Source organism: Xenopus tropicalis, chromosome 6 (assembly GCF_000004195.4).
Source record: "Xenopus tropicalis strain Nigerian chromosome 6, UCB_Xtro_10.0, whole genome shotgun sequence".
Lineage (NCBI taxonomy): Eukaryota > Metazoa > Chordata > Amphibia > Anura > Pipidae > Xenopus > Xenopus tropicalis.
In genome coordinates, this window is record NC_030682.2 from 104642784 (window position 1) to 104664902 (window position 22119).

The window sequence follows — 22119 nt, forward strand, 5'->3', positions numbered from 1 at the left end:
GGCGGGACAGTGTTGGGGGGTATGTTATAATATCTAAAAATGATTTTTTGGAGCAGCTGGGATGGTACCCCCCTGGGAGTTGGTGCCCTATGCAGACTGAATACTCTGCTTATAGGGAGCAGCGGCCCTGTATATATATCCCTGAGGAAGAGCACAGTTGGTGCTCGAAATGTTGGATCTTTTTCATTAAATATTTTTTTGTTTTCTAACAAAGTCCCTGTGTGTGCGGCTCATTGTCTTGCTATACACATGGTTCTTGCAAGCACCCGGGGCATTTGATTATTATCAGGGTGTGCTCTGTTCTTTTCTGTATATATATATATATATATATATAGGTCTAACATGATTAAAATTCAGGTAGTCTGGCAGAGCTTAGTTATGATGTGGTATGTAATAATGTAAGCATATGTGGGAAATAATTTTTCTGTGGACTCATCATTTCCTGTTTTGGAGAAGCCCCAGGCTATGTTTATGTATGGGAATGCCAATGATGTTTGAGGCTGGGATGCATGTTAGGGAAGTAGGCTAGTTCTCCTAGAACATGGGGCGCATATAAACACTGCACAACCCATAGCACTGAAGGAAGGATATGAATGTGGCGCTGCCTGTGGCTGAAACATCCTAAGCAGCCGTAAATCCTGGGTCCCCCTGCAGATTTTCCTACAGGAGATGCTGCATTTCTGAGGGATTACGAAAGCACGGACTGAGTGCTTGTCTGCACGCCATGTGACAAGCTGCCCATAAATAGCCCAGACTGGTTTCCGTTTGTTTTGGAGGAATTAAATCCTCCTCTTCCCCCCCCCCCAACTTTTGGTCAGGAAATGATTGCATGCGATCCGCGGCAGAGGAGCGGAGCCTGAGCTGTGTTTTGTGGAATCCTATTGTGCTGCTGAGGATGGAATGCTAAAGACAGAAACAGTAAAGAATGGCTATCCGAGAACTGAAAGTTTGCCTTCTGGGGGTGAGTGCGCTTTGCTTTCTTTATGAGGGAGGGAGCGAATACAATAGGACAATAAAAGGATTCGGATAGAGAACTGTTGCCCTATTGCCCTATAGAAGTGTATGCTGCAGCTGAGTAATTAGCTTCTAACACCTTCTCCTGCTGTGTGTGACAGACAAAGAAGCGTTACAATACCCAGAGTTCTAATGGGCTTGGTAGTACCGAGGAGCCAACTGGAACTGACCACAACAAATACTTTCCAACTTAGCTATTTTGTTAATTGTTTACAATAGTTGTACTGAACAAACAAAAAATACCTTTTCATGTATCCATAGCTCAATAATTAAATTGAGCTCTAAAAGAGTTTCCTCCCTCACACTCAAAAAGCTCACTTTGCATTTTTTTTTATTGTGACAGAGTTGCAAGAACGTATTCCTTTGTCAGAGAGTAAAGGGGAACTCCACCCAAAACAGTTTTATGTACAGAAAACAAAATGTAATTACAAGCAACTTATTGATATACAGTAAAGAAATATTTTTTAAAAAGTTATTTGCAAATGTCATTGCCATGGATATCAGTTTTCATCTGGCTGTTTATCTCTTTATCTTATCTGCACTTATGGAGTTAACTTGAAATAATGTAGCAGAAGCCATGTAATGGAGAACAGAATATGACAAAAAAAACTGCTGTCAACTGCAATTACGCTTACAAACTTTATAAAACAAATTTGATAAAACCATTGAAAATATTTTATAAATGTGCATTGGGAAATTGCTTAGAATGATATTTTCTTTCATTTTGGGAGGACCACTTTAACACTAGTGAAGTTGTTTATATTTTGTTTGGCCTTCCTTGTTTAGCTTTTATGAGGGTGAATGCCCCCTCCATGACCCAGTGCACCTAAAAGAGAACCTTGTCCTAGACAGATTTGTGCAGAACTTTACTAGCTGTAGCATAAAGTTGACCCCAGAAACCTTAATAGGCATTTTTTTAAATTAACAATTAAATAGCTCTCTTAGCACAAGCTATGTGGGTCCCCTCACCCCAGTCTGAGCTCAGAGGAGGTAGACAGGGAGGGGAAAGGGGGCAGAAATGGGTTGGCTGCCCCATGTGTTAAGGGGCAGAAACTCCTCTCTTCTCCTGGGAAAATTTAACATAGTAAGTTTTGTGAATGCATACTTATGAAATGAGGGGCAAATTATACTATGCCCTGTTCCTACCCTGCCTTGCCCAGGGCACATCCTCATCTGCCAAAATTCCACCTACTTTTCCCATCCTTCTTCATGTCTTTGATGTGGGACTGTTCCTAAAAAAATGGACCATTGGGAAGTATGTGAATGTGATAGGGACCTTAGATTGTAAACCACCATGACCCTTTGTCTGTAGTCTACTAGGTCTCAAGGAGGTTTGGAAAAGAGATCTTGAAATTTCTGTTCCATCCGCTCTCTCTGCTTTTCAACCTTTGTCCTCAGCTTCCTTGTTTCAGTTAGAGAGTGGCGTGCCAAATGCCTGATAATGTTTCCAGCTGTATCATTTCTCTTTTCTTTCCACATAATTGTGTGTATATTTATACAAAAAAAAATATATATATAAATATATATTTTTTTTAATCACACAATATACCCCAGCCACAAGTAAAGGAGCAATAAGGGAAACAAAATCTCACTCCTTGGTGCTGGGTTCTACACCTTGTGACAGGGGTGTGTGAGGCCCAACATGGCTGCCCCCCTGGCGACCAACTGCCTCACCCCCCCCCCCCCCGAATGCGTGTACCTTATGTTTAAGTTTGAAGTGATCAGGGAGGGAGGTCAGCTGGGAAGCACCAATGTTCCGGATAGGGTCTGGGTCAGTGGGGCCCAGCGGGTTTTTTCCCACTGTCTAGCTGGCCCAGTCAGACCTTGTTCGTGACAGATTTGTAAGGTGTATAGTATATTACTTTTGGGCAAAAAGCAGGTTTAAAGTACAGTGTTTTGCTGAAGGATATATGTTTATATTCCAGATTTGCTGCTTTTTTCATTTTTTTAATGACTGAAATTACACTCACATTGTAGTGAATGTATGAGAATCTGTCTTCCAGATTACAGGTGGTTCTTATCATTGTTCAGCTATAAAAGGGGCAGTATAAGCTAAAACATGTCTTGGCTAAAAATTGGTGCAGTAAATAATAATAAAGAATCTGCCTATTCTTTTTCTTAAATCCATATTTATATTTTTTGCCATTATAAATCATGAATTAAAAATTGGATTGGTTTTGACTAAACTCACTCCAGCACTTCCAACAGGATAATTTATTGTAAACTAGATAAGTAACTCTGAATAAACAAACCCTAAACTAAAGTCTTGGTTAGCCTTTGCCTTGTGGAACATCTCATTATACAAATGCCTATGGACTGGTAAATAAGGTTTGTGTCAGACTGGGCACTTGTCGCTCCCCAAAATACCCTTTCCTCTGGATGAATGAAATTTACCACAAGTAAAACATACCATTATGCCTGTGCTTTGCATGTGAATTCTGTGCTGCTGTTCATATAATTTGTTCTGGCGTCTTACCAACAGTTTCAACATAAGTCCTGAAAAATTAAGGCCTCTACTCAGGACATGTTTTATCCATACAATGTTTTCCTATGGTCTGTGGTTTTGTTTAAGCTGTAAACAGAGCCAGAGAAGGTTCCTGTTGCCTTGTAAAATATGCTCATGCATGTATGGACAACCTAACAGACTGGCACTATTTTTTATATTCAGTCAAAGTAATGGAGGTTCCCACTATGTAAATGCTTTGATTCATTATTTCAGGGAAAACTAGGGTAAAAACACTTAAAGGGTTACTGTACCCTTTAACAGTTATTTCTTTTCTGCTTTCCCCTAATAAAATGAGTAGCTTGCAAAGGCCTGAATTGTGAAGCCACATAACTTTTGCTGTTATGTTTTTTCTCTGCACTGTTTTAGTCCAAGTATTATATTTGACTGCATGTGAACCAGGACACTAAGGGATGTATTCATTATGCTGTGTAAAAAGCATAAAGCAAAAAAAGTGAAGTATTACCAGTGATGTTGCCCTGGGCAACCAATCAGCAACTAGATTTCAAAAGTTAGAAAACCAAAACAAAAACAAAGCTTCTCATTGGCTGCTTATGAGCAACATCACCAGTAATGTTTCACTCCACTTTTTACACAGCATGATAAATATACCCGTAATTCTACTTACTGCAGAAATTAGGCATGAAACAGGATTGGCATAAATGCAAAAATGTATTTTCTTGTCAGTGTTTCTTCAGCAAAACATTCTAGTTCCTATGTCTTAGCAGTGATACTCCTTCATGGATACAGCAAGGATTTGAATTACTGTTAGCATTTATTTAAAGGAAATATATAGGATAAACAAAACAACCTCTAATCTTGTAGGCAATAGTGAATAATATATGGCCCCTTTATTGGAGCTCCTTATAGAACCCCTTAGGTCCCTGTCCGTGTTTTAAATGATGGGTGGGTGTGTCCTAACGGTTCCTGCCAAAAGCACGATAGAAGGGGGATAGCCAATCACAGCCCTGCAGTCACACAAGCAAAGACAGGCTTCTGTTTCCTTTTTAAATTTTGACTTGCATCCTTCTTTAAATAAAGAGAACTTATGTTTAGTACAGGGCAATACATATACTGTTACAGACTTGCTATCCCCCTATATAAAGGGTACTTCAAAACCCATTAAGTAGTAATGTATGTCCTTAAAGGAAAACTATACCCCCAGAATACAGTAAATACTTAACCAACAGATATCATATATTATATTAAGAGTCTTGCCAAACTGAAATACATATATCAGTAAATATTTCCCTTTACATCTTTTACCTTAAGCTGTCATTTTGTGATGGTCTGTGTGCTCCCTCAGAGATCACCTGCCAGGAAATACTGCAGCTAACTGTAAGGCTGATGGCCCATGGAGAGAGTTAGTTGCCCGCAATAGATCTCTGCTACCGCGGGCGACTAACAAATTTGAACTGCCAATCTTTGCGCCACTTTGGAAAGCCAAAGTGATGCATAGGCCTTTCTACTGGCAACTCCTATTGTTGCTGGTGGAAAGGCATTTCTGAGCGGTTAGTTGCTCACGGTAGCAGAGATCTATTGACTCGCTCTGTGGGCCATCAGCTTGACAAGAAGGGTTGGAGTAAAAGACAGAACTCTGTCCATTAATTGGTTTGTTTGTGTGCACTGTGAATCCTATGATCCCAGGGGCAGCCATTAGTACTTAAAACTGCCATTTTTCAGTTTAAGATTATCCATTGGCACTTTTAAGCAGTATATTTTTATAGAGACCTACATTGTTCAGGAGTATAGTTTTCCTTTAATGAGGTGGGCAGTGCAACAGAAATGGAGGGATCTTGCACTCATGCAATTATAAGCAACACTAAAAAACTGCTTATAAAATTTCTTTGTGTCATTGCAATGTACAGAGATCGGTTTGGATAAGGTTTAGAAGCAGTTCTTACCGTTACATTACACTGGCTGCCTTCTCAATTGCAAATTTGCACACATCTGCAAGTCTTTTTTCACAGAAGGAAACTGGAAAATTTGCTGTAACTTTATCCTTACGGTCAAAGTTGGATCACCTGCTACAAATTCAAAACCAACTTCAAAAGAACTTCATTTGAAGCGAGTGTTACTGTACTGAGCCAAGCAAATAGATCTGACTGAGTGCTCAAAGCCATTCTGGCAGCACCTTAAGGGATTACTTAGCAAGACCCAGGGCAGAAGTTAAAGAGCCTTGCACTGTAGCAGAGAGACCTGCTGCAAGTATGCTGTGCCTATTGACACTGGGAGTCTGGGAACCTTGGAGATACCTCCTGGTCAGAAATTGCTGGTAATTCCAGGGTTCCTCTGTGTCAATAGGTGTAGCAGTGCTTGATGGAAGGCAGGAAGGTCTGAGCAACGCCAAATCCAACCATACAGATGTGCAAAGAGAACATATAGATGCAGTACCTTTAATGAATGGGGTTTAACACTCAACTTACTGTGGGGAAGAGTGTGGGAGCACAACTGTGCCTGTGGCTGTAAATGACCCCTATTAATACTACCAGGTGAACCACCCCTTGGAAACTTTGTACTGAAACTTACCTTACTTTAAACTACGTTAAGTTGGCAGGAAATGTATTAAATGTCGCACAGCACTGATATAATTAAGTGGGTCAAATACCCATTATACCAAATATTTGGAGGCCAAATTATAAGTAAATTAAAGTAAAAGTTAATGTGAAGGGAGGTCTGTGCAGCCCATAAACATTCCTTTAAAGGAGAAGGAAAGGTACAATCACTAATTGCTTACCTTATACCCTGGACTGGGGGCACCCCAAACTCAAAACCGGTGCTGAAGACAGCATTGCATCTTATAAACAGGACAATGCATTGTTGCACACATGAAAAAAATGTAAAAAATGGCCTTTATTTCTACTAGTGCGCTGTATTTCATACAACATTCTTCTTTGGAAGAGATAAACTTCAAATGAAAATGGTTTCTTGCAGCTGCTGGGCTAAGTGGATGAATGCCTGTGTTTATGAGGCTGTGAGTTGGTGAACACGTAATAGGAGCAAACAACTCAGCTGGCTTATTGAAAGCAGATCATGGAAAGAGAAGCTTCTTGGGCATTTTGCCCTATTCTCGGTGTTTATAGGCAGCAGTGTTAATCCTATTCCCATGTCCCAGGGTGCACCACTCTGAAAGCATTTTGCAATAATACACAGTGCAAACATTGATGCTACTGAAACAAACCTTGAGGCCGCCAAATACTCATATAATGCAAATAACATGTTTGCCTTCAAGGCAGAAACAAATGTGTGTGTGTGTGTATATAATACACCGAGTCGTGAATATCCTTATAAACAGTGCTAAGTGATGTCATTTGTGTCACATGACTCATTGAGTCGCGAGTCTTTTTTGGCGATTTGCGCGAAATCGCGCTGCCGCGTGTGCCATCCCGCCGGCGACTTACATGTTCGCCGGTGGGATGGCAGGGGAAGGCAACTCGGGGAGATTAGTCGCCCGCGAACAGGGAGTTTTGTCGCGGGCGACTAATCTCCCCATGTGCCAGAGCCCTTAGTATGAACATATTATATCCCTTGCAACCTTGTGCTTCTAATATCTTTATATTTTACAGAAGCAGTTGCAGGTGGGTGTCAGGCCTGAATCGGATTTGATTCTAATGATCATGCTGCTGTACCTAATTTTTTGCTCTTTTTATTTAATCAACAGATGCTGTGAGTTATAAGTGCATAGAAAGCTTTACAAATGTTTAAGTAATGGAAAGCATGGCTTGTGGTTATGTCAATATAGCAAGAAATTTTAGGAGCACCTCTTAGGTAACTCCATGGTTCCCTCAGTGGCCTGCGTCAATCACTACAGTTCACTTGTGCTGAAGGAATAGGACGCATGCACTCCAAGCCCCGGAAATGACTCCAGGCATTGCGCAATACTGAACTTTGCTCACTACACTTGTGGATGTACATGTGTCATATTGTCATGACACCAAATGGAATTGGAATTAAGGGGAATCAGCACAGACTAGAGAAGAGTAATGCTACCTGCAGGATTTGTGGGTTCACCCTTAGGTCAAGCAGGTTAGGGTTGAAATTTGGGTCAGACTGGGGAAGTACACTCTTCCTCTGCTTCCTAAGTTTCTTCTTGGAGCCTAAGGTGCACCCAGAAGTAGTGTGCAGGGCAGAAAGTTGTGGGTGTGGAGAGAATTTTGGCTAGAACATCCAAATGGATATAAACTCTGGCCACTCTGTTTCATATTTTGTTAGTAACTATAAGACCTTGTATTAGCTTAGTACAGTGCCTGGCTGGAACTCTAGGCAACCCCCCCCCCCCTTGTGCGTGTGCGCAATCGAGCGAACAGATGCACGCATGTAGGGAAGGGGTGCCAAGGCCGCTACGGGGGGGGGGGGGGGGTGATGTGGTGGAGGGGAAGGGCCCAGAACTAGGGGTAGGTGAAAGAAGAGGTACCTCCCTGCCCCCCCACTGTTGCTCCCTGGGCAGGTGCCTCTTCTGCCTACCCCTAGTTCCGGCCTTGGCATAGTATAAATACCTATCAGGGGGGAATTTACTAACTTGATTTTTTTGGTTTTGGTTTTGTGGCACCAAAATACAATTTTTTCGTGATTTATTATGCAACAAAACATTGATAAATACAAAACAAAATATGCCATCTAAAACCTGTTGATATCATGTAGAAGTCAGTGGCAATGCCACTTTTACATCTGGAAAATTTTTGTTTGCTTTGCGGTTTCAGAGGTTTTGGGGGTTTCCTTGACACCAAGTTTGTATGGCAGTTTGAAAAAGTTGTGCTTTTTGTAATATTTCATTTGTGCTTTTTTAGTTTTGATCTTTTGATAAATGCCATTTATGGAAATTAGTTTATTTTTTGTTTCAAAAAAATGATCAAACCACAAAAATCTGAATGTTAGTAAATTCCCCCCATAGTGTGGCTGTTTAAAAGTGTTCAGCGTATAATACTCTAATTCTGGCACAAAAAATGTTAACAGCTAGTTCTGCATATTGCTTTTTCAGCTCTGGGCTTTTTTTGCTTTCAGCAAGGGCTGTTTAATAGCAAATGCAGGATTCTATGCTCTCAGCAATATTAAGATAAATGTGGTCATTAGTTCTGCTTTGTATACTATATGTATATTATATATTAAAGATAGCATTCACTTTTATACCTTTTAAAAGATCTGTTCTGCCAGCTTGGGACTTGCCTATTGTGCTGAATAGTGTACTGGAATCTGAATGCATGTAAGGGCTTTTACACGCTGGCAGGTCTGGACTGGGATACAGAATAGGACCTGGCATTTTAAGTGCACAGAAGCCCAAACAGCCCCCCGCCAGCCCAATAAATAGTGACTGTCTATGGCATTTTACAGCAGCCACTCTGGCATTTGCCAAAATACACAGATTGTCAGTCTGGGCCTGGACATTGGCATTTTTTATTGTGTTTTACGCAGTTAAGTGCATCTATAGGCATCAAGTAGCTGAATCCACTATATAGAGTTGTGCTTCATTTATGCTGCATTTTCTTGTGCTTGATGTGCTTTCAGAATAGCAGTAGAATAGAGAGTAGTGTTTTGAACTATTAAAAACACACTTAGGTGTGTTTGAAAAACACATGAATGCAATATATGTAGTTTTACTTTGAAATTTTCTTCAAATTTGTAAACGCATAAAAAAACACCTGTGTAAGAGCCTTATACGGTACAAACAATAAGGGATCTTCACTTAAACAGGTTAAATCAATATGTTTACTGCATTTCATAACAGACATTTTCCTGTTTTTCATAGCCATCAGTGTATGCCTCCATTAGACAAGTTTGCAGTGTATCTGTTATCAAGATAGGCAAATAAAATATTAAAACGTTCTAGTTTTAGCTATTATATAGCAAATGTGACTTAAGGCATACAGTTCAGAAATCCAGGATGCTTGGGATCTGGGGTTTTCCATATAAGGTATATTTTCATAATTTGGATCACCATACCTTAAGTCTGCTAAAAATTAAATAAACCTTTTAAATGCAATGATCTAAAACTAACCTTCAGACTGAAATTGTAGGATAAAGCCCAAAAACAAATTGGAGGATGTTCTGAACATGAAATAGTTGGCAGACACCAAACATACAAAAGTGACTTCCATTGTAGGTCCCCCAAGGTTTGATACACAATATATGCGCAGATTTTATCGTTATGCAACCGAAATTTTCTAACCTGGCCGATCGATTAAAGGACTAAATGGCATGGTAAGACAATTATCGGGGCGATAATTTGGAGCCCACAAACAGTTCAAAAATCGTATGAAACTAGGTTTCATATGATTTTATTGGTACGTGTATGGCCAGCTTAAGTTAGCATCAAGTGCAAGATACGTTTTGTTACATTTGTACAAAGGATAAAAAACTATTTGCTCAAAAAGGACTATGGGAGATGCCTTCCTGCAATTTGAAACATTCTGAATATCAGGTTTCCAGAACAGAGAAACCTATGTGTCTATGTCTGTCCCCTAGCAGGTTGTTTTTTTTTTGCCACCCTGTTACCAAACTGTCCCTTTTGTACAAAGCCTTTTTGGCCATTATGAATGATGTCTGTCTAGAGATCTATTATTTTCATTTTACATAAAACATGACTAATGTCACAAGGGCTTCTACTGTCACGGCTTTTACTATTAATCAGCGCAGAGCACCCTGTGAACATGGACTGGGGACAGGTGGACCTCTACATTGTTTTGTCTGTTACTATTCTGTATGCATTAGCCAATCTGCTTTACATTAAACAGAATTTTGTTAAATACTAAAGGCCTTTTGTGTGCATGAGTGTATAATGGCTTGCCCTAATTATATTTTTCACAGGATACAGGCGTTGGAAAGTCAAGTATAGTTAGCAGATTTGTCCAAGATCATTTTGACCACAATATCAGTCCAACCATTGGGTAAGTCAGCTGCAAAGCCTTGTGATTAAATGTGTACTTTTCTTGTGCAAAAGTATGTACATTCATCTCAAACTAAATCTGGATCCATGTTTGCAGACTAACCATACAATATTAAAACAGATCATTCTGAGCCCAATATGTCGAATAGACTGTTGTACAGTAACAGGGCAGGCAAAGAAGTTACAAAGCTGACTATATTTTTGGCAAAATCTGGGATACTGCCACATATAGATCTCCGTCTACTCAGGAAGTAATGACTTGTGCTGGATTTGCCACCCAGCATATACATTTCTGCAGTTAATCTTCAAAACAATCTCTACAAAGGGGTGCACAGGAGCCATGTGTAGCTGTTACTGCATAAGCAAAGTATTCCCTTATGAAATGTAGCTTTAAATTACTGCACTGTATATACTACCAGGAAATAATAATATGAGAAAATCATTTATACCATACATGCTGTGAATGTCTTTATTAGGAGTGGTAAATAGCAAACATCCACAGTTGCTTGCATTTGTTTTCCTGTTTGCCACTTCCAACTAAAATGCCCCAAGAGATACATAGAATTATTTAAGTTTACTCACAATTATTTACCAGTTGTACAAAGTGCTGGGTTAGGCATAGTCCATATAGAAATACCAAATGCAGGCTGCGCTGTATTCATGGAAAGGTCTTTGCATCTGGAGTACAAAGACCTTTCCATGAATACAGCGCAGCCTGCATTTGGTATTTCTATATTGACGATAACAATGTTGGCTCTTTAAGTTTTCCAGGAGCAGCTTTTTGTCACCCCAGGTAACTTCAGGGGTGCTGCTGCCATGAAGTGAGTTGAAAAACTCACCTCAGACAAGTTATAAGAAACTGCACCAGCCTATGAAAACGCTACCTAAGCACTGTGCTGGCATCTCAATACCTTTGATCATTTGCCACTTGGTGTTCTGTGCATTCGCAGTAGATTAGACCTGCGTGCACAAACACAGATTTTCCCAAGTAACTCTTGGGATGCCAGTAGAAAGGTAAGTAAAATGCTGGTGCAGCATTTAGGGAGGTTTTTCCACAGCAATCTATTTCACCCCCCAGTGAAATACACTTTACATGTCCCATAAGTACAGATCCACCAGTGGGATTAGTAAATGAGGCCTACAGCTTTTAATGTCTGTGATATGGTCCAGGGGTTTTTATTCCATAATATTTACAACTGGGGTAGTAGCAATGTGGAAAAGTTACATTGATCAGAAGATTAATGTGTCGTCCACCGGCTCTCTAATGTGCCTAGTTATTTATAAAGCTAATTGGTTGCTATGAGTTACCCTACGTACAAATTTGCTCATAGAAAAAAAATACTATTATACTGATATTTGCCCCCTTTTTTGATTACAACCTAAAACAATTTTCTGTTTTCTCCACCATAAAAAAACGATCCTTTTTCTCTCACACAGGGCTTCATTTATGACGAAGACTGTTCCTTCTGGAAATGAGCTGCATAAATTTTTGATTTGGGATACTGCTGGTCAAGAGCGTGTAAGTATGTAAACGTTTGTATGGGAAAGTTATTTGACTTTGTTTATTAGTGTAATAGCATATAAAGCTATCTATTGATAGCATTATAGCAAAAAGAAATAAAAATTGTTGAAAAATATATTCTGCATATTCATATAGATATAGATGGATATAGAAATCCACATATTCTGCCATTACAGCACTTCTGTAATTTGGAGCACTGTGCCAAACGTCTATTAAAAAATGGTGAAATTAAAAAAAACCTGATAGATTGTATTCTGACCAATACAGACATAGAAGATCTGGAAAAGAAGCAGCAATAAGAATTTTGAGCTTAAAATGTACTGTTAAATAGTTTCTTCCCATGTTTCTGCGCTTTATGCATAATGGGTTTCTAGATAACAGATCCAATCTTTGCTTCTTGACAGATGTTGGGGATAGACATAACATTGTACCACTGGGTAGAGGGATACTGGAGGAATGATCTTTATTTAGGTTAGGGTGCTGGAAGATTAGGATAGATTTCAAAGTGTCCAAAGTGTGGGGAACTCAAAGGTAGACTTCAAACAACAAATGGCTGGGGCCCAGAGAGGCTGATCTTAAAAGGGCTATAGAGAGAATACATGTGAAATATAAAGGGTATATTATATCACCTACTGCAATTTTTATTAGGGCATAGTGTGTCATCCTGATGTATATCGCAAGAATATTAAAAAGTAATTAAAGATTGTTTTAAATTGTTTAATTTTACTGTGATCCTTATTTTTTTATATGTTTTAACGCAAACAGTAATATGTAATTCTAGTTTCATTCCCTGGCACCAATGTACTACAGAGGCTCTGCTGCTGCAGTTATCGTATATGACATCACAAAGCAGGTTGGTTAATGAATATAATAGTGTATACAGTAATGGCGTTAAATACCCCAATACCCAGCTGCCCGTACACCCCTAGCATCATAGTTGATTTTGAAGTCGATGGCTACCCCTGCATGTGCCACTTGCCACCTTACTCTATGACGGAAACATTCCTGCACCCTGAAGCCTGTAGCTAAGGGTTTAGAGATGGAGGAACCTTCATATGTAAAAATCCAGGCTGGAAAACTCTTGTGAAGAGCTTGTGAATATCAAGGTGTGGCCTGACAGGGTTTAGGCTAATTGCACATTTGTCACTATTTTATACACCAGTGAAAAACTTGATCGACTTCCTTAACCTTGTACGTGTGTGTGATGTTGATAGGCATAGATCTGCACACACACAGCAGATTTTAGAAAGTCCAAGATCAGTTCTGGCTGATCCTATGCTTGTCAATACACGGATACGAGAGACAGAAAGCAGCTGATTGGATTTTAGTAGTGCCAATGCTGAGTTTTAAAGTAAAGGAGCCACAGCAGGGCAGAAAATTAATGAAACTAAACAACAGAAGGTCAAATACGGGCCTACAAGAAAGCAATGCACGTGGGAGGACAGGGCAGAACATTAAGGTAACAAGGCAATAGGATACCAGAACGCAGAACCATAGGAAGGACTGGGTAAGGCTGAAAGGCAAGACACTGCAGGGCATTATTGACCCACTATACATTACAGTTTTCCTGCTGAATTGGTCTTAGCCTTAGGGAAACACCAGAGGTGATGTAGTTTAATGGTATCAATCTTTATAGCTATAAAGAAACCTTGAGAGTTATCTCTGCAATGGAGAGATCAATTTAGAGTCCAGTTTGCCCCGCCCAGTAATGCTTCCTCTGGTTTATTTTTAGGGGGTTATAACATAGTGGGCTATAGGAGATAATAAGAAAAGTTATGGCAAAGAAAATCCAAAAGACCATGGCTGATAAAGTAGGGAGAAGGTGTCAGCTGAAACAGCACCTTTATAGAATCTAAGGGAATAAAGCAAAAAGAAAATGATTATACATTTACAGAATAATTTCCATTTACATATTAAATTACAACCCCCCACATCCTCACTACAGCTTTTGGCTTTGATTTCCTTCATTGACAGGGTCCCACTATTAGTAAATATAAAAAGGAATGTTGAAAATTCTATGTGGTGGAAACACTTTTATCTTCTTTATTATGTTGGTAAACAGGATACCTTTCATACACTAAAGAAATGGGTAAAAGAATTAAAAGAACATGGACCAGAGAACATTGTTATGGCCATTGCTGGAAACAAATGTGACCTGTCTGACACTAGGTAATTAAATCAATATAACTTTGTTTTTTCAGTTACATTGTACATTATATACATAATATATAAAAATGTCAGTGTATTAATGTAACATTCCCATGTGAAAAACAAACTATGGCTGTATTTATTTTTTTGCAGAGACTTCTCTTTGCTTTATTTGAAATGTATGGAGAACTTATGTTTTTTAATTGCAGTGGGCTGTTGTGCATCTACCACAGAATTTATTAACAATTTAATGTCCGTTGGGTCAACGTAAAAATTAAAATTAAAAATTGTGAATCCATTTAATGAGAAGTGGACAAATCTGGGTCTGTCATTTCATGGCAATACTTTTAAAAACATTAAGGTGGGCCCTCCTGTATTAAAGAGCGCCGGACAAATTTATGTTTTCCCATTTATTAAAAAGGCCCTGCCATGGGTGCTAGTCACCAACACCACAAATTGGGTAAGGAAATTATATAACTTGTTAATGTGCAGTTTTATAAGTAGATGGTTGCTGCCATCTACTGGGCATCCCCTGAGAAATTTCTAGAATTGGGGAAGTCCCAAGCCTTTTACCATCTGTAAAGAGGTAAGGAAAGAAGAAGAGCCTCTTTTGGCCTAAGTAGCATATGGTGACAGAGCAGGTGTTACAGGCAATTTCTCAGTCTTGGTTAGGCTAGCTGATTATTATTCTTATAGTTTGCCTCAGAGCTGAGAGGCACATAGCCACATATAAATATAAAAAGTGTTGGAAGGGGGCAACACAGACATGATGATTAGAGCTTTGATTGGCTATTGGGTTAACCCTATGTGGACTGGCAGCCTACAAGAGATTTTTTTGGCAGTACACTTGTTTTTTATGCCTCCAAGCCAGGAATTCAAAAATAAGCACCTGCTTTTAGACCCCTGGGAGCAACATCTGAGGGGTTGGTGAGAAACATGCTGCTCCTGTGCCACTGGTTGGGTATCACTATGCTAGACAAAACAGAGGCTGCAAGGGAAAGAAGCAGCTCTAATGAGTGGTACCACATCAACATTAGGCTGTGGTAGTCAACAGTAAGAGTCTGTCAGACTTTCTCCCAATCTCTGTCAGACTTTCTCCCAATCTCTCTGCCTTCAAGAGATCTCTAAAAACACATTTATTTAGAGAAGCTTAAGCTGGCCATACACGCACCGATACTATCGTACGAAACCTCGTTTCGTACAATATTCGGTGCGTGTATGGCATGTTGGCGAGTCGACCGATATCGCAGGAGGCTGCTGATATCGGACGACTCGACGATCGGCCAGGTTAGAACATTTTGATCGGGCGCCATAGAAGGCGCCTGACCAAAATCTGCTGTCAGGGCTGAATCGGCAGAAGGAGGTAGAAATCCTATTGTTTCTACCTCCTTATCTGCTGTTTCAGCCCTGACTGTGTGTGGTGGATCTGACGATGTTTCGTGCGACCGATGGTTGCACGAAACATCGTCAGATCGCCACGTGTATGGCCAGCTTTACCCTAATCTAGTTTAGCAACACCCAGTGCCACACCTCTCACAACTTTGGTCATGCCCATTCCCACACCTTGTGTCTCAACCCTTTCTCCTTGTAGATTGTAAGCTCTTTTGGGCAGGGCCCTCTTCACCTCTTGTATCGGTTATTGATTGGTTTATATGTTACTCTGTTTGTCCAATGTATGAAACCCACTTATTGTACAGCGCTGCGGAATATGTTGGCGCTTTATAAATAAATGTTAATGTAATGTAAAATCATAAGTAATCTTATGCCCATGTAGGCATACTTAGTCAGCCTTTAAGTCACATAGACCACAAGGACTGGCACAGTAAGGCCTGTCCTGCCACAAAACTGTTTATTTTACACAGCAGCAGCTTGAGGGACTCTTTTAAAGGAAATGTGACCACTAAAAACACATTAGTGTACAAAGTGCTGTGAGTGCTCTTCTTAAGCACTTTTGCAATTTTAAGTTTATTTTATTTTATTTTTCAATGCACTGGCAGATTCCAAACTGCTAATATAGTGAATTTGAAACAAGAGCACCATCTGCTGATCCTTTCTGACAACTGGCTACAGTTGGCTGAAAATTAATTACCCGGGGGAAAAAAGTTACTGTGCTTAGAAGTGACCAGGGAAAAATTAGATTAATTTAATTTGTGTACTAACTTAATTTTATAAGCAACATCACAAGACATTTTGTTTCTCAGGAAATCATTTTTCGCCTACTATGACCAGTTAGCCAAACTGACCAGCAGGTGTTGTTGTTTCAAATTAATTATATCAGCAATTTAGAAACTGCCAATATATTGAAAACTAAAAGAAAATTACTGTAAATTGTGTACTCTAAACTCTAAGCATTTATACATTTATTTGCTTGGAGGGTTTACATTTCCTTAACCACAGCAAAAACAAAGAAGAGTAACTTAAGAAGATGGTTTTCATAGGCAAGTCTTCCTGTCCCTACATAGGAATCTTTGCAGATACTCCCTAAACTCAACAAACACTAAACACAAGAAATAAATGCTGATGTAGATTATTATGCTATGTTTTCATAATTGTGGAAAGATGTAATCCATTAAAATGTGCTAATACATAATTTTCTGTAATTTATTTACATATTTAATATATACACATACACAGAACTATTGATACACTCACATATATATAAATATATATACACATACCTATACTGTAGTCTCTGTAGTCTTTTATTCTTTTCTATGAAAAAAAAGATCCCAGCTATCTGTCTATAATGTTTTCTAGTTTATGACAGATTATGGCTGAAAATAAAATTGAGGCACTGAGGCAGCAAGCTTTCTACTGGTTTGGTGGGGAAATCTGTTGGAAAATGCAATTGAAACAACAAACACTAATGTTTAAGATCCTTATACACCAGACTATATACTCAGCTACACACTTACACTATATAATTACACAGATTTATAATTAACCAGGATATTTTATGGCATACTGTAGCATTAATGTGGTGATGTATGTAGTATTATAAAATAAACACTTTTTTTTTTACACAGATTTATTAATATGTTCTATGGAATAATGCAAGTCAGTGATTTATAAACTATATACTCTGGCATAACTAATGGGACTGGTATTAAGGCTAAGACTATATAAGGTGTAAACTTTTTGCTAAATTTTGTTAAAATTCTTACAGGGAGGTGACTATGAAAGATGCCAGAGAATATGCAGAATCTATTGGAGCAATAGTTGTTGAAACCAGTGCTAAGAATGCCATTAATGTGGAGGAACTCTTCCAAGGAATAAGTGAGTATTTTATATCTTAGTTGATGAAAATTTTATTCTAAATGTGTGTCGTCAGTTTTAGTTCAGCTTACAGCACCATTAGGCTTCTGGCTGACAGTAGTGATGAGCGAATCTGTCCCATTTTGCCAAAAAATTAGCAAAACTGCTGAAAAATTAGCAAAATGCGGCTATCGTGCAACTTTTTTTGACGATAAAATGTGGAATTTCACAGCGACTCCATGCCTGGTGAAAAATTTCACTGATCACTAGCTGACAGCGGTTGGTACAACTATCCTCATTCTCCAGTAGCTGGAATGCAGTTGGAGTTTATAGGTGTTTTTTTGTGGCAAAAGATTTCGCTCATCACTAGCCCTCGTCTATCAACCAGGTGAAACAGTTTTCTAACTATGAGTTAAAGATAAAGTTGAAAGATAAGAAGAGGTAGCACATAATAGCATAGCATTCTTGCCTAACAGCTGCTACTTTTAGAATTCCTGGTTAGACTGTTTAAGTGGCCCTAGTTCAACTCAGGTGGCCTGCATAAACCATGGAGCTTGCAGCTCAAGAACAGTGCCGGGCCAAGCCGGCTTGGCTTGGCAAATGCCCATCCCCGTGTGCACGCATGCATGTGCAAGCAAGGGCATGATGCGCATACACTGGGCGGCAGGCTTGCCGGGGCTGCTGGTGGGGGTACTGCAGAGGGGAGAATTGGCCCTGGAACTAGTGGTAGGTGAAAGAAGAGGTACCTCCCCACTGTTGCGCCCTAGGCAGGTGCCTCTTCTGCCTACCCCTAGTTCCTGCCCTGCCCAAGAAGAAATTGCTTCCATGATAACACAGACCAACTGTGCACACACCATCTAGCTGAAAGCAGGAATACCTTACCTTCATATATAATAGCCAAGAAGTTGATAATGACCTGGACAAAACTATAAGTTCCATTCAGAATGCTGCCACTTTGCACAGTGATTTAACAAAATTGGAAAACTGGGCAGAAAAATGGAAATGTTGAAAAGTGCAAAGTTATTCACTTTGGAAGAAATAATGTAAATGCAAGTTATACACTAAATGGCAGTGTGTTGGGGGTACCCTTAATTGAGAAGGATCTGGGTGTTTTTGTAGATAACAAGTTGTCTAATTCCAGGCAGTGTCATTCTGTGGCTACTAAAGCAAATAAAGTGCTGTCTTGCATAAAAAAGGGCATTGACTCAAGGCCTCACCTTGAGTATGCAGTGCAGTTTTGGGCTCCAGTCCTTTAGAAGCATATTAATGTGCTGGAGAAAGTGCAGTGACATGCAACTAAACTAGTAAAGGGGATGGAAGATTTAGACTATCAAGGTTGGGGTTGTCTTCTCTGAAAAAAAAGGTGCTTGCATGCGATTACTCTGTTCAAATACATTAGAGCAGTGCTGTCCAACTTCTGTGGTGCCAAGGGCCGGAATTTCTCTCGCATACATGGTGGAGGGCTGCTAATGGAAGCCAGTTTTGGCCACTCCCCCATTTGAAACCACACCCACTTCAAACCACACCCATTTTATCACAATGGTCGCTGCAGGGATATCAACCATCATTCATATGTTAAAGAATTATATTATATCATATTAAGACACACCCTTAAATCCATATGCCTCCTCCTCCCCTGTGGATAGCACAGCAACCCCCAGCATATAATTACACACCTTAGGGACCATTTAATGGCTATTTCCAACTGCTAACAAACTCCCAGAACAAACCCCTGCCAGGTTCACCTCCCACAGGCAGCATAGGGTAGGCAGAGTATGGCACACACAGGCAGCACTCTGCCTGTCCTATGCTGCCTGTGTGTGCCATACTCTGCCTGATTAGAGGGAATTATAGACAGATAGGGGGTGTTCTTTTTTCCTATAAAAAAGTTGTGATGGCAGATTCTGTTAATGCCTTTAAGAGGGGCTTGGATGAGTTCTTGAACAAGCATAGCATCCAAGGCTATTGTGATACTAATATGTTGGTATATATGATTTATGTATGTTAGTGTATAGATAGGTCAGTATAGGTTTGTGTGTGCTGGGTTCACTTGGAAGGGTTGAACTTGATGGAGTCTGGTCTTTTTTCAACCATATGTAACTATGAACAATTATAATATCTAGCCTTATTCTACAGGGTGAGAGAGATTTACCTGTTACTGGCTTTGGTTTGAAATATTATTTGATTTTACAGTGATTTCCAGTGAAATAGGCTTGTCAGCACTTGGGCTATTCCACGGCATGGATTGGCACTTCCGTGCTTTTTTTTCTTTTATTAGGCTAATGCCACACGAGGCATTGAGCTGAAATTTTCGGCAAGCGGATAAACGCTTGCCGAAAATTCAGCCCTACGCCTGCTACTTGTGCCTGCACCCGAATGAATGGTATACGCTCGGGTGCAGGCACATGTAGCCGATATACGCAAGAAAACGCGAGACTTTGCATTCTCACGCGTTTTTGTGCGTATATCGGCTACATGTTCCTGCACCCGAGCGTATTCCATTCATTCGGGTGCAGGCACAAGTAGCAGGCGTAGGGCTGATTTTTCGGCAAGCGTTTTTCCGCTTGCCGAAAAAATCAGCCCTACGCCGCGTGTGGCATCAGCCTTACAACTGAAATAAAGGAAATTAGGGAGCTCAATTAAGGAGTATTCAGGAAACAACAATGCCATGTTTTTAACCACTTATTTTGTATTTCAGGTAGGAGAATCCCACCACTGGATCCCCATGAGAATGGCTCCAATGGGGCAATGAAACTTGGAAGGCAATCTTTCCAGTCAACGACAAGATGCTGCTGATAAGGCCAATAAGACAAATAAAGAAAATGTCCTACGTAGTGAATAGGAAAGATCTTATCAGTGAGCTCTACACTGAAAATCCTGCCTCATATGACATAAATGCAAAAGGACGCAGTGAAAGGTTTTACTAAGACAAAACTGATCACCATACAATGAGATATGTGGTTGTTTACAGAAATGGTCATCATTACATTTCGTATTTCAAAAAATTGTGTTTAGAAGGCATGCAGTATTTCCATTGTAGATATGTGCCTATATGGCTGAATTGAAAGGGCTTTTAATATTCTATCAATTACGGGATGATTTATTGGATGTAGCATTTTTTTTTCTCACAAGTGGTACTGATAGGTTTTATAACATTTTGTTCCAATGCACAAAATAATTGGATGAATTGTTACACTCCACCCTTTCATCAAGGGTTAACCATTTGGATTGATATTAGTGCTCAGGGCTGCTGCTGAGTTTCAATAAGTACTAATAGCACATAAAAAAATGAATGTGTTTTACTTCTCAAAGTAGTCAAACACATTTATACAGCAGAATCCTATCAGTGTTGATAAGTGTCTATTTATTAAAAACTTTTTTAACTGTCTGGAAAGTTTTCTTGACATTCAGAAAGGTTTTGCTTAACAGGGAAAAAAGATCAAACAGTTGGGAATCCTGGATTGCCCTGCTGGATCTCTCAAACATCTGTCCCTTAGACTTTCTAAAGAGCACTTTTACATTTACTCACATTCCTGATTTTTTTTTACTTTGCTTCTCTTTAGACCATTTTAAAAGAAACTTCTGGCAAATTATGAAAACCAAACTTCAAAAATCGTAGATGTTAGGAGTGATTTTACCATATGATCTTTTGACCTTACTTTTTAAAGTGAAGAAGTACACAGGGAAATAAAGAAGCTTTCTGTGGTCAGATGAGGTTAGGAGGTTATTTTCATAGTCATGTAGAATACTGTTGTCAATAGCCTTTTCAAGAGAGAGACCATCTAAATTTTTTTAGGGTACCCAGAGACAGAAGGGCTTATTTTCAAACTAATAAGTTTCAATTGCCACTGGTGATTGAAGCTCAAGCAATATATAGTATACTAATAATAAGTTGTCTACATCAAGTTATAATTAAGCTGGCCATCCATTATAAGATCCGCTCATTTGGCATAGTCAGCCAGGTAAAGTGGGCGATATTGGGCTGATCCAATTTGTTTGGCCGCAGGGCCAAAGATTGGATCACAACGACGGGGATACAGGCCGTCGGGGTTGAGGACCGCATGAACGAGCCAATGTGGTCCATGATCTGATGAGAAAATGAATCCTGTCCAATTGAATCCATTGTGGAATTTGGAACTGATTTTTTATTGGTCACCTCCTTTTTTAACAAAACAATCCTATAAAACTTTAGGCTAATGACACACACAGAGTTTTGACTGCAGTGGTATTTGTAGGGAGAACTACAGCTGTCAAATCCCCTTATTGTCTGGCAGCTCCATAGAGCTGCATAGGAAATGCTCTGTCAAAGGTGGGGACAGGCTGGCACTGTTTAGAAATGCCAAAGTGTTAAATGGAATTTGCCTCTCCCTGCTAGTAAACATTACCCTTGCTTTTCTATATTAAAGGACATGTAAACCCCACACACAAAAATGTAATCAGTGAACAGCCTCTGTGAAATATTTCATTACCTGCCACACTGGTTGTCCAGAGGTTAATAGTAAGGCTGCAGTTTCCCCTTAATCAGATTTCCTTCTCCTTCTGTAACCCACTCGGCCCTTCCCTCAGGAATTTGCTTTGGCTGTTGGCTTGTGGGCATGCTCAGTTGTTCTTAGCTCAGATTACTTAACACGCCCCCCAGTCTAGCAGCCAGTAAAGAGATGGCATTGCTGGTTCCCATAGAAACTCTGCTCTAGTTTGTCTGCTTCAATTTTTTTCTCCTGAGCTCAGCTTTACCATTACACTGCTCAAACAAAGCAGAACTTTTATTAAAGACAGTCCTGCCTCTGTGAGGTCTTT

General features: G+C 39.6%; 1 protein-coding gene across 1 annotated transcript; it reads left to right on the forward strand.

Moving 5' to 3' along the window:
- Positions 1-854: 854 nt before the first annotated feature.
- rab31 (RAB31, member RAS oncogene family) lies at positions 855-20710 on the forward strand. Its single transcript, NM_001100241.1, is given in 7 exon segments — positions 855-961; positions 10319-10398; positions 11835-11916; positions 12701-12772; positions 13982-14088; positions 17234-17343; positions 20021-20710. Coding segments are annotated over 7 exon segments (585 nt in total). The 5' UTR covers positions 855-925; the 3' UTR covers positions 20119-20710.
- The last annotated feature ends 1409 nt before the right edge of the window (positions 20711-22119 follow it).